The 12824-nt window shown below is 37.8% G+C and overlaps 1 protein-coding gene across 3 annotated transcripts in view; it reads left to right on the forward strand.

Moving 5' to 3' along the window:
* Nucleotides 1-12824, forward strand: part of caskin2a (CASK interacting protein 2a) — a 56028-nt gene that overhangs the window by 16049 nt on the left and 27155 nt on the right. For all 3 annotated transcript variants that reach the window (XM_026177451.2, XM_026177452.2, XM_026177453.2), the window contains exon 3: nt 8861-8912. In XM_026177451.2, coding sequence (XP_026033236.2) covers nt 8861-8912 — 52 coding nt within the window. The remainder of the gene's footprint in view (nt 1-8860; nt 8913-12824) is intronic.

Consider the following 12824-nt stretch of genomic DNA (forward strand, 5'->3'; position numbering starts at 1 on the left):
TTTACTTATGTGCTTCTCACAAGTGAACAAGAAATTCACTGTGTTTGGTTCAAAACAAGATGACGTTTTGTCATTCAGAGGTAATTCAAACCTTAAAACCTGATCTCAGAGTATGGTGATTCACTAGAGAATACAAAAGTACTACCAAAGTACACCCAGGAAGTAATCATTCCTCCAAGACCAATATTTTTGTTATTTTTAAAACAGTCTAACAGAGCTTCGGGTCTTATAATTGTGGAAGAATGCATGAAAAATGAAGGAGGGGCAGCAAAGTGACTTGGGTAAACATGATTTGAATGGTATGTAAAGTGTTTAGTTGCTAGGGTGCAAGGTTGACATGTTATGTAATATGAAATGTACAGCTGTGCGCATGTCTCCTGTGTACATTCACACTGGTTCATGTGCACGCTGCACAACAGATCTGTTTCATTTCCATACTGGCTTATTGGCAGAGAATATTGAGTGTGTCTGACCTAGTTGCCAGCAGCACCATGGGAGATTACTTTCTTCATTTTTAACAATGGAGCAAATTTATTGGATAATGCAGCCCGGAGCTGTTTTGATATTAAGGGTTTTTCTCAAGACCCAGTTCAAGCGCTTATTCTTATAGCAAGCGATACAGCGCTGGAGCAATTGATAAAGAATTGATGAAGCCAAAGTGTGTCACTTTGCAAGTTTGGTGTATGTGCATGCCCTCGGGTGTGTGCCGTGTGCTGTTTACGGTCCTGTCTTTAATGAGTAGTTTTAGTAAGCTCTGCAACTCACTTGAACATGCAGTTCTCATTTTCATTCACAGCTCATGTGCTACATTGCGTCCCTGCACAACTGGGGGTAAAACAAAAGGTGTTCTGTTGCAGGTGTTAGTCTGCTAGGAAACCCCATTTGGCTGCCACTCAGTTATGTATTTAAAGACTCATGGTGCTCTTGCTGTAGGGCTTGTTTGTCTGTGCAGGCAGATGTATATTCCTCTGCTCAGCCAGCTGCATTAATATGCATTACATGCTGGGCTGTGGAGCTATGCCTTTGCAGGATTATACCTTATTACACCTGACAAGCTGCTGTTCTCTGAGGCATATTAAATGGACACACAGTGACACTTTGGTCAATTCCAAATTTGAAGTTTCAAATTGAATGAAATGTCAAGCTGAATGAGGATATTTAGTAAAATCTGAGGTGAAACTAGTAATAACTTTGGAAAGAGTTTTGAACAATATGGCAGAAAGATTCAACTTTTCCACTTGCTGATAGCATCATTTTACTACAGCGATCCTCTGGTGTGTAACTGGTAAGTGTATTTATCCCAGCAATAGTAGGGGAACAGTCTAGAAGAGAAACTGCCCCGCCAGGAATTCAATTCAAGTAAAAATATGCAAGTTCCTCATCTATTGTATTGTATTGTATTGTATTGTATCTTTATTTGTTTCAGACATATAAAACAAAAAACAATATATACACACTACATATATTTTCATTTACAGATACGAATATATATGTAGATATACACACACACACACACGTATGTGTTCGGATAAACAAAAAATATATAATGAAATAAAACAAAATCGTCTGACATAATGTAACAATGTTTGGTCTGAAAAGGAGTAGGAAGAAGTATGAACATACTTATTAATTCCTACCCCTGCTCAACATCTTATTGATCCCACATAATTCACCTAATTCCCATCATCACATACTCCACACGATACACGAGGAGAACCTATATAAACTTGGCTACCGTGATTGATATAATTTGGATATAATTTGATATTTTTATACATACAATGGGTGATCATCTTTATCGGTATCATATTCTTCCAAAATCAGTTTTCGAAGTATTTTCATGAACTTACTAATTCCTGAGCATTGCTGTAGATCTATAGTAAAACTATTCCACAGTTTTACCCCATAAATAGTGACACAAAAGGTTTTAACCTTTGACCGTGCTTTAAGAATCCTTAGATTCAATTTCCCCCTCAATTCATAGTCTCCTTCTCTGTCATAGAACATCCTCTGTATATTTCCTGGTAACATATTGTATCTGGCCTTGTACATAATTTTTGCAGTTTTATATTTTATAAGATCCATAAACTTCAGTATTTTTAATTTCAAAAACATGATGTTAGTATGGTCTCTAAATCCTGCTTTATTAATCATCCTGATTACTTTTTTTTTAATTTTACATAATGGTTGAAGTGCAGTTTTATATGTGTTTCCCCAAATTTCCACACAGTATTCCAAATATGGCAATATAAGTGAACAATAAAGTACCCGGAGTGATTTGGAAGGCAAAAAATATTTAACTTTACTTAGTACGGAGATGCTTCTTGACAGTTTGGCTTGTATATGCTTTATGTGAGGTTTCCAGCAGATTTTGTTATCTATTATCACACCCAGAAATTTTGTATCCGAAACTTGCTCTATTTCAACATTGTTTACTAATCATTTTGCTCCTGCATCTTTTTTACAATTTCCGAATAACATAAATGTAGTTTTTTCCAAATTTAATGATAGCTTATTTCTATCAAACCATGTTTTCAGTTTAATCATTTCTTGTGTGACAATTTCCAAAAGCTGCTGTAAGTTCTCTCCAGTACAAAAAATATTTGTATCATCTGCAAATAGAATAAACTGTAGTATATCTGATGTTCTGCATATATCATTGATATAGAGGATAAACAGCTTTGGTCCCAATACTGACCCCTGCGGAACTCCACAAACAATGTCCATACACTCTGATTGATATTCACCAATTTTCACAAATTGCTGCCTGTCTCTCAAATAACTCCTTACCCACTCTAGCACCACTCCTCTAATGCCACAGTACTCCAGTTTATCAAGTAATATGTCATGATTAATTGTGTCAAAAGCTTTTTTTAGGTCAATGAATACACTAACTATACATTGTCTTTTATCTATATTGTTGGTGATATTTTCGATCAGTTCCATTAATGCCAATGATGTTGATCTATTTGATCTGAAACCATACTGACTATCCATTATTATTTTGTGTTTATCTATAAATTTGTCAAGTCTATTACTAAAGACTTTTTCCAGTATTTTTGAAAATTGAGAAAGTAGAGAGACAGGCCTATAATTTGTGAATTGGTGTCTGTCACCATTTTTAAACAGTGGTGTTACTTTAGCTGTTTTCATTTGTTTTGGGAATGTACCAGTTTGTAAGGACAAATTGCAAATGTGCGTTAAGGGTTTGGAAATGCCCTCTATCACTCTCTTAACGATTTCCATATCAATGTCGTCAGAGTCTGTAGAGTTTTTTGTTTGTGATTTCCCAACAATATCAATGATTTCCATTTCTTCCACCACCGTTAAGAACATCGAATGAGGATTGCGGTCAATGAGTCTAGTTTCTTTCTCTACAGAATCTGTTATATCAGGAATTGTTTCAGCCAAGTCTGGCCCAACACTTACAAAGAATTTATTGAACTCATTTACCACATCTCTCATATTAGTAATATTTCTATCATTATTTGCGAAATACGAAGGATAGTCTGCCTGCCCCGAGCCCTTTTTGATGATGGTATTTAATGTTTTCCAGATCCCTTTAATATTATTTTTATTCATAATCAGTAATTTTTCATAGTATTCCTTTTTACATGACCTTAAAATACTCGTTAATTTATTTTTATATTTCTTGTATTTATTTTTAGCTTCTGTACTTCTGTTCAATATAAATTCTCTGTATAAGGTATTTTTCTTCTTACATGCATTTTGCAATCCTTTTGTAATCCATGGGCACTCTGCATATTTTTGTTTTTTACTATATTTCTTTACTGGGCAATGACTATTATATAACAGTTTAAATTTTCCTAAAAAAATCTCATAAGCTTTATCAATATTTTTTTCCTTATACAGCATCTCCCATTCTTGCTTGAGTAAATCACTTTTGAATGCGTTTATTGACTCTTCTGTTCTCACTCGTTTGTATTTTATTATGTTTTGCTGTTTAACCTTCCTGTAATTGCTGTTATACACTATAAAAACAGGTAGATGATCACTGATGTCATTAATTAGGAGACCACTTATGGTTCTATTTTCTATTTCATTAGTAAATATATTGTCTATTAGGGTTGCCGACTGTGCTGTAATCCTGCTGGGCTTAGTGATCACTGGAAAAAGTCCCAAGCTATACATTGTATTAATAAATTCCTCTGTTGCTCTCTGCTTGTTTGGATTTAGTAGATCTATGTTAAAATCCCCACAAATGAACATGACTTTTTGATTTGTCCTAATGAATGTTTTATCTACCCACTCCTTAAAAATTTCAATATTAGAACCTGGTGTTCTATATATACAGCTTACAATGACATTTTTCTCTTTTCCCATACTAATTTCTATTGTTACACACTCTAATATATTATCTACCGCCATCGTCATTTTTTCTACCATCTTGTATTTTAAATTTTTATCCACAAACAAGGCCACACATCTATGAAAAGTACAAGTGTTTAAAGATGAGTTTATTTGAATGACTGTACTTTTGGGTGGTTTAAGTTGCAGTACTGCATCATATTTTGTCACTGTTGTGTCAAAAAATAAAGCTTTTTTCAGCTTTTTTGCCTTTATGCATACATACATTATGGAGCCAGAGTAAAGCAGGGTTAGTCTCTGCTCTCCCTTGGTGGTTTGGTTTGAGGGACTGTATTTACTCTCTCAGTAATCAGTGCACTTAGATGGATGTGCTCCTCAGATAAGTGTTTCCCTTGATGAGGTCTTTACCACAACCCATGGTGGGGGCGGTTGTCCCAGCCCACAACTCCTAAATCAAGTGTCCTTCTCTGCTGTTGTAAATGAGAAGTCTGTTAGGGTGTAATTGGGTTTGCATATTCTGTGGGATAAGTCCATGGACTGTTTTCCAGATATAGAGGGAAAACTATAATGACATTCCAAAGAGACTAGCTTGCAAGTAAACACTGGGATTAATGCTATGTTTTTGTCAAAAGGCATTTAAAAGACTTTTCTGTCTTTCTGATATCATACTGAAAATACAGACACTACAAATTACATAATTGGCTATCTGACATATTACATTGCAGAGTTGCACCTTAGTACTTGCTGCTGCTTGCTTAAAATGTAAAAATGAAGAAAAACTAATTAGTTAGGTAGCAGTACTTGCTATTTTCTTGTACAGTGTACAAAATGGCAACAAACAGCATAAAACATGATGTTATTTCCAAGTGAGAAGAATTAAGCCAATGCGAACATCCCTCAAATCTTTATTCTATCTGAAGGCCACCATTTGGCAATACAAATGTACTCTTTCCTATTGAGTTTATGGGATTTGTCATGCTTGTGGGTCATATTGACTACAAAATTGTCTGTTTTAGAAGTCTTGGTCATACTGTGTTTCATTGGCTCAATGAATAATTATTTTTCGATCACAAGTCATTACCCAGTGAGCTTGCGGTTTTGCAGTCAGACGCGCTGCTTCCTCAAGTCTAGTTTTATGGAGCAGAGATGGTGAAAATGCTAATATCAAGGCTTCAAAATGGGATTTAAGAAATCAGTGGATGACTTCATGCTTCCATCTTTTATATGGCTAATGTGTGTAGCTCATAGACAGTGTAGTGTATAATGACACACTCTTGGGACCTGGAGGAAAACTGCAGCATTTTAGTAATTTTTTTAAATGAAGGTTCTGGTTGTTGCCATCAACGAGTTATCTCTTGCCAGCATAGAGACAGAGATAAACAGTAGGCCTTTATACACAAGTGTGTATTTTGGCTTTATGCATTTATTTTTTACGCAAGTAGATGATGATCAAAGCCATTTTAAACAGAGTTTTGCAGCTGTACAAACTAAACCAACACGGATCTCTGTCAGCTCCAGTCTTGTTGAAGGAGACAAAAATAAGCAGGCCAGCTTTTTTTCTGCTCTTTCTTTTTAATTTATATTTTCCACCCGGTTTTTCCCAACATAAAGAGGGTTCACAGCCGTACTCGTCTGATCTTGCAGCAAGACTTTCCACAACTCATTTACATGTTTTCTTTCACCTCACACATACCTATACACTAAAAAGAAACTTCCCCCTCATATTACCTGAAACTCATTTCTCCTCCTGCTCATCTCATCTCTTCTGATTGTTCCTCTTCCTTCATCTGCATTCTCTCCACATCAGAGTCGAGATCCGTTTTTTCTGTCCGGGATGCTTGAGCAACAGTAGTTTTGCAAACTGCTAATGCATCTGGTGATGCTATCAAAACACAGCACTGTGGGTTGGGGTTTTTTTTTTGGCTCTTTGTTCTGGCAGAGAGTGTTCACATCAACATCGTCTCATATCTTAGTGTTTAATCTTTTCATTTGGTCTATACACATCAGCTTTCAGAGGAGAGCAGACCCCGTCATTTCTCCATCTCTGCAAGAAAACACAATATTAGAGATTTACTACATCCCTTGTTACCAACTCTTAGGAATGACGTTGAGTCAAGATGCTGCTAATTGGATGTATGCTAATGTGAAAAGGAGGCCCTTGCTGCTTTTGTGTAAAGAGATAAAGAGCTAGGGCAGAAAAGTCGGGAGGCCACAGTTCATAGAGAGCTAACATGTAGGATTTCATGGTGGGCGTGCTATGTTAGGAATTCCAACTCATGTTGTAACTAGAACTCCTGAAAGGCTCTGTTCTTTCCTGGTGGCTGGGACATCTCAGACCCCGCTTTGGCACTGAGCCCAGCCCCTCTGTCTAATTATCAATGTGCCTTTTTGTGTCTTTGGACTCTTGTTTTTATGTATGTCTTCAGCAACATCAGCTCTACAAAAGGCCTGGAACTGCTGTAAAATGAACACAGCAGCGTTAGGCGTGACTGTATTTATTCTCTATGCACAAGTGTTCAAACACTCTTACTGATTTCCTCACATGAAGTGAGAATTTCTAATTTATCCACTGAATTCACTGAAGTTTCCTAGAAGTTACCCAAATTGACCCGCATAAGTCTGTAAAGGTTAAATTGGATCATTAACGAACTTAAGTTTTACACACGAGTCATTACAGGATCGTGTCACTTTAAAAATCTAAATCCAAGTCATTTTCTCTTGATGACTTTTGTGGACTGGAAAATCAATATATCAGAAAGAAAGACAGAAATAATATTTAATCATTGCTCCATAGGTCTATCGTTTAGGAGGCTGAGGGGTAGCAGTGGCCAGACTCCAGCGAACCACGATAAAAGCCATTATCCACAAATGGAGAAACCTTTTAACAGTGGTGAACAGTGGCCTACCAAAAAGTTAAAGAATTTTGAGGTCAAGTCCAAATGCACTTCCTTGGGTTCAGTTTTCAGACCTGGGGATGTTCCTGGCAACTAATTTCTTAGTCGACTACATGAGGAAAAAAATGAGGCTAACCAGCTCGTCTAAAACTAAGAAACACTCAGACATTGAGTTACATTTGTGAACCTTGAATAGGACAATGTCAAAAACTCAGACAAAGGCATTTGAAACCATTAATCACAATTAAAATGTTAACAGTTACACTAAACGACTGGTACCAAATAGTGATAACAACGACTAATTGTGTTGTCGCACACATCCCTAATCTATACCGTGTTCATCAACAATGCGGTCATTTTTTAAAGCGATGAAACCTGTTATCCATCCGTCTGCAGTCTGCTATTTGGCTCAAGCACTAATAAAAATGGTTGCAGCAAGGGTGGATGTCACAGTTTGCAATGATCAACATGTCAGCTGTAATCATAGCTGTAGAAACAGTGGACTGTTGAGTTGATGCTGGCAGTGTTTCTACAAGTGCAACAAGTTTTCCACACTTCTGCACACCTCTACAGACACACACACACAGTCACATGTGATTTTCCACACCTGTGTGGGAAAACACAATGAAAGGAATTGACTCAGATGAATGGTGCTGATTTAGAGGGCCTGGTAATCTGGTTCCTGTGTGGGTCCTTGGTAGACAGTGGAGCCTTTACTTTGCCAGTCTCTGCTGTAGGATGAGAAACAATAGAGCTATGTGAGGAGCATTTTCATTTCTTTTTAGATGCTGAAGATGGATTATATTTGCTATCGGAGTGTAGTTTGGTATTAGTTAAAATGTGGCATTAAGGGTGGAGTGAAGCATTGGGATGATGTAAGATGTGAGTTGGATAGTTAAAGAAAAGAGAAATATGCACGTACAAGATTTAGTTCTGTCACACTGAAAGGTCTGACTTTGATATTTTATCAAACTTTTTTAAAGGTTCCTGAATAAAATGTATTTATTTCATAACCGCTAAACCTGTTTGTTGGCAACTACTCTTCAATTTGAGTTCACCTCAGTTGTTGTGAGTCAGGATGATTGCAAGACAAAAGATCATTGCAGTGTAGTCTGTCTTGGAGTGCTGAATGAATGAGTGAGACATGGAATAAGAAGCACTGTCTCTTCCGAGGAGAGTGGGGAACAAAACAACAACAACCTGTAGTCAGTTAGGAAGACTGAACTGGTATATTTGCACCAAGTATATCTTTTATCCGTGCATGCTCGAGTTTTTTAAGCTGTCACTCTCAATTTTAAAGAGCTGTGATAAGATGCCGATGTAAATGAGGGCAAATCATACATTTCTGCAAGGTTGAATCATTTGGCTGCTGTGAGGGTGTCAGACTCGCTGTGAGATGGGGAAGGGTGAGGCAACGGGAGGCGAGGAAAGCTCTCCATCCTGTCAGGGATGTCACGTTGTTTGATAAAGGGAGTGACGACAGAGAGAAGTGCAGAGGAAAGAGAAACATTTTGAAGGCACACACAGGTTTGAGGGATTGGCAGAGCGCTCTGAATAAAAACAAATAGAATCAAATATGTCGGCAATGACCTGTTTTTGACCCTCTTGTCATTTTGTCCATGTCTGTCTTTTTCCAGAGCTGCTGGGCTCTACCAAGAGGCTCAACATCAACTACCAAGACTCAGATGGGTAAGAGGCGTGCATGTGTGTACGTGTTTATGTGCGTCTCAGCGAGAGATGAACACGAAGCTGAGTCAGTGGAATGCAATGGAAGAGTCATTGTTTCTTGATTGATGTGCAGATTGTGTTCAGTCTTCACAGAATGACTCACAGTAGAATCACACGCATGTGCTGACAGAGTGTCCTTCAGTTTTTACCTCACTCTTTGTTTTCCGATAATGTCTGTTAGAGCTTGGAGTAAAATGATTCTTTATATTCACTTAGATTCATTCTGACTTCTTTCAGAGGTTTATAGAAGATGTTACCTTTATTCCTGCAGTTTAAGGCTACAGACACTCTACGGAAAACAGTGACTGGAGACCACCGAGCAACATTATTGCAACCATATCCAGTCGAAGTGGTTGCATCAGGTCTGAGACCGCTCCTATTCAGTTGCTGCCTTCAAAGTGACTTTGGTGCATCATGATGGCGATGAATCAGAAATAAAACTGTGTTAAGATGGATTATCAGCTTATGAATGAATAGGGTTAAGTTGGCACTTATATGCAATATGTTTATTGCATATAAGTACCAACTAAATGTACCATAATTAAATGTGAAAAACCTCAAATCTGTTGCTCACTGTTTCTGTTTGCATCACAGCTGCAGTGCGGTACAGAGCCAGGGGCAGGCTTGCCACTGTCAGCGTATTGACAAACTAAAAATGAAAACAATAAGAAGAGGCTGAGGAAAACTGAATATGTTTATGATAGAAGGATGAACTCTGAAAATGCCGGGGACTGTGTTGCTCTGAGAACTGAGACTGAGGTGGAGCACGAGTTGCTTTATTACTATTCCTCCATATTAACATGAAATCTATGTGTCATTGGTGACATGTATGAGATGCTGACTGACACAAAACATTTATTTATTTATTATTTATTTATTTTCATTTTCATGTTTTTTTGGAGGGGAGGTCTCATGCATATATGTCTGGAGGTAGAATAGAGTAGATAGAATAGAATAATCCTTTAATTGTCCCACAAGGGGAAATTTGGTTGTATCAGCAGCAAAAAAACACAAAAAGAACAGGACACAGAACAGAAAACACAATTTTTACATGTTTACATCATGGACAATAGCTACAGAGCAGAGTACAATACAGTTGTTAAATTTAGCGTACAGATAGTGTGCAAACAGAGCAGGATACTGAAAGAAGAGTGACATGTTATAGAGCGACATATAGAGTACATAGGGTGACATGTTATAGAGGGACATATAGAGTACATAGAGTGACATGTTATAGAGGGACATATAGAGTACATAGAGTGACATGTTATAGAGCGATATATAGAGTACATAGAGTGACATGTTATAGAGGGACATATAGAGTACATAGGGTGACATGTTATAGAGGGACATATAGAGTACATAGAGTGACATGTTATAGAGGGACATATAGAGTACATAGAGTGACATGTTATAGAGGGACATATAGAGTACATAGAGTGACATGTTATAGAGCGACATATAGAGTACATAGAGTGACATGTTATAGAGCGACATATAGAGTACATAGGGTGACATGTTATAGAGGGACATATAGAGTACATAGAGTGACATGTTATAGAGCGACACATAGAGTACATAGGGTGACATGTTATAGAGGGACATATAGAGTACATAGAGTGACATGTTATAGAGCGACATATAGAGTACATAGAGTGACATGTTATAGAGCGACATATAGAGTACATAGAGTGACATGTTATAGAGCGACATATAGAGTACATAGGGTGACATGTTATAGAGGGACATATAGAGTACATAGAGTGACATGTTAGTTTGCATCCTGTGTCATCTACCAAGTTGGACACCTGTCGGTGTTAATTATTGAAGTTAAGTGGCACAACTCACTAAACAGTACTATAGGGATGATTCTATATATTAAACCGTTTGTGTTGTTGCATTTACTGTTGAGTGTCTGAACAGGAAAGAATAGGACAGGGAATATTGCCCATATTGATTTGGCTAATCTTTAACTTAACATTCAGACATTATTCCAGCAAGAGATATTTGTTATGCACTAGCACCTATTGAGGAAGGGAAGGGAAAGAAATGTGAATGTTGCTTTGTGTGTGTGCACTGCTGAGAAAAGACACACAAAGCTGCTTTCATTGTGTGCTGATCTCTGTGTATAAATGAAACTAAAAGCCTAAAACACTGGAAAAGAAAGGAAAACAAGGTGTACTATATCATTGTGTTTTGGGATTTGCCTCCTCTCTTCTTCAGCTTGCTCTGTTTAGCTCAGTTCTGCTCTGTTTCAATGAAAAATCTTATCTTCATTTTAAGTATTATTGCAGAGAAGGAATATGTGGAGTTTGGCTCAAAACACTCTGAGTGAGAATTGAGAGTTGAGTAAAGAGTAAGAGACAGAACCAAAACTTTTGGCAATGCACTTACAGATTTGAGCCATCCAGCGGATTATGCATTTGTTTTGATACATTTGATCTCCCCTTGAATTTTAACGAACACTTAGCGGCATTTACTCACATATGAGATGCACAATAAGGTTTTCTGAGTGCTTTTCTGTGTTAAACTTAGTGTAATTTATACAAAATTGAATGCCACAAACATTAGTAACTCATTGTGTCTCGACTTGGAGAAATAAATGATGGAGCAGACGAGTTGCTCCTTGGCACAGTGACTGATCGCAGTGTGTTGGCAAGCTGTCCAACCGAGATAGTTTGGAGACAGGTTACCTTTGCAGTCACCTTGTGACCTAAACTGCTGTCCCAGGGGTTGAGGGTGCTGCATGCTCTCTGGGTGACCAGTTAATCGTTGTAACTAGTTACAGGTGATCCCAGACAGCCAAACTTAAATGCAATCACTTTTCATGGTCCCATGATGGTTACCAGCTTTTTTTCCTTTAGTGTGGCTGAGGCAGCAGGAAGTTATGAAGGCAGAGAAATAAAGCATCTTTGCTACCTGATGAGCCGTGTTCCAAATAGTATAGATAGGACAATGGTGCCAACATTAGCCTAACTTCTTATGATGTAGCATTCAGAATTGGCTTTCATGGAGCTGGAAGACGCGGTGCCATTGTTGCACCACTGTCCTGACTGCACTGTGTAGATATTTTTAAGGCCTATTTCTATGTCATCTTTAAGCAAAAAGAATATGAAAATATGAAATGATGTCCGTGCTCCACTGTATCCACGTGTTGCCTGGTTATACTTCTGTGATCAGCCAGTGTTGGTTGGTTACATATGTTTTAGTCTTGTTTGAATACATTTGCAGACAAATAAACTGCTCCCATTAGGGCAGCTGTGAGTCAGTATTGTACTCTTTTATTATTTAGATTTTTTGGTATAAAGTAACCGCTTTTGATTCAGTTTGGCTCTTCTGTTCATCCTGTGTAGATATGCTTCAAGAATGCACATTTTATGTAAGACGTTTACTGTTTTTCCCTTCAGATGTACTTTTGTAGTTTTATTTCAGTAGGCCTTAAAACACGCAAAGAATCTCCCTTTCCAGACTGCAGTTTGAGTCTCAGTCTACGTGTGATGTGATTCTGTGTTGACTTAGACCCGCTGCGTGTGTCTACATGCAAGGTCAGTTCAGTGTGTGGGAGGCGACATACAATAGGGGTGCTGAAATCAAACATGCACGACTGCGACAAGACGAGTGCAGAAGGTGAACAAATCGTCTGCTGTCACCAAGTCAAAATTATCCCAGGAGGACATTTTCAGACGTGTTTGTAGAAAGTCACCGTAACTGATGACTCAAGATGAGTAGACAGGAATGTGAAAGAATAAATGGTGGTATATGTGTGCTGAGGAGACATCTGAATAATGTGAGTGATAAGATACGCCATCTCACAGTCTGCAGATACAGTCGGAGCTTCGGGTCTGGTCTAAACTCTAAAAGACCTTACAACTC

The sequence above is a fragment of the Astatotilapia calliptera genome, chromosome 8 (genome assembly GCF_964374335.1).
Source record: "Astatotilapia calliptera chromosome 8, fAstCal68.1, whole genome shotgun sequence".
NCBI classification, from domain to species: domain Eukaryota; kingdom Metazoa; phylum Chordata; class Actinopteri; order Cichliformes; family Cichlidae; genus Astatotilapia; species Astatotilapia calliptera.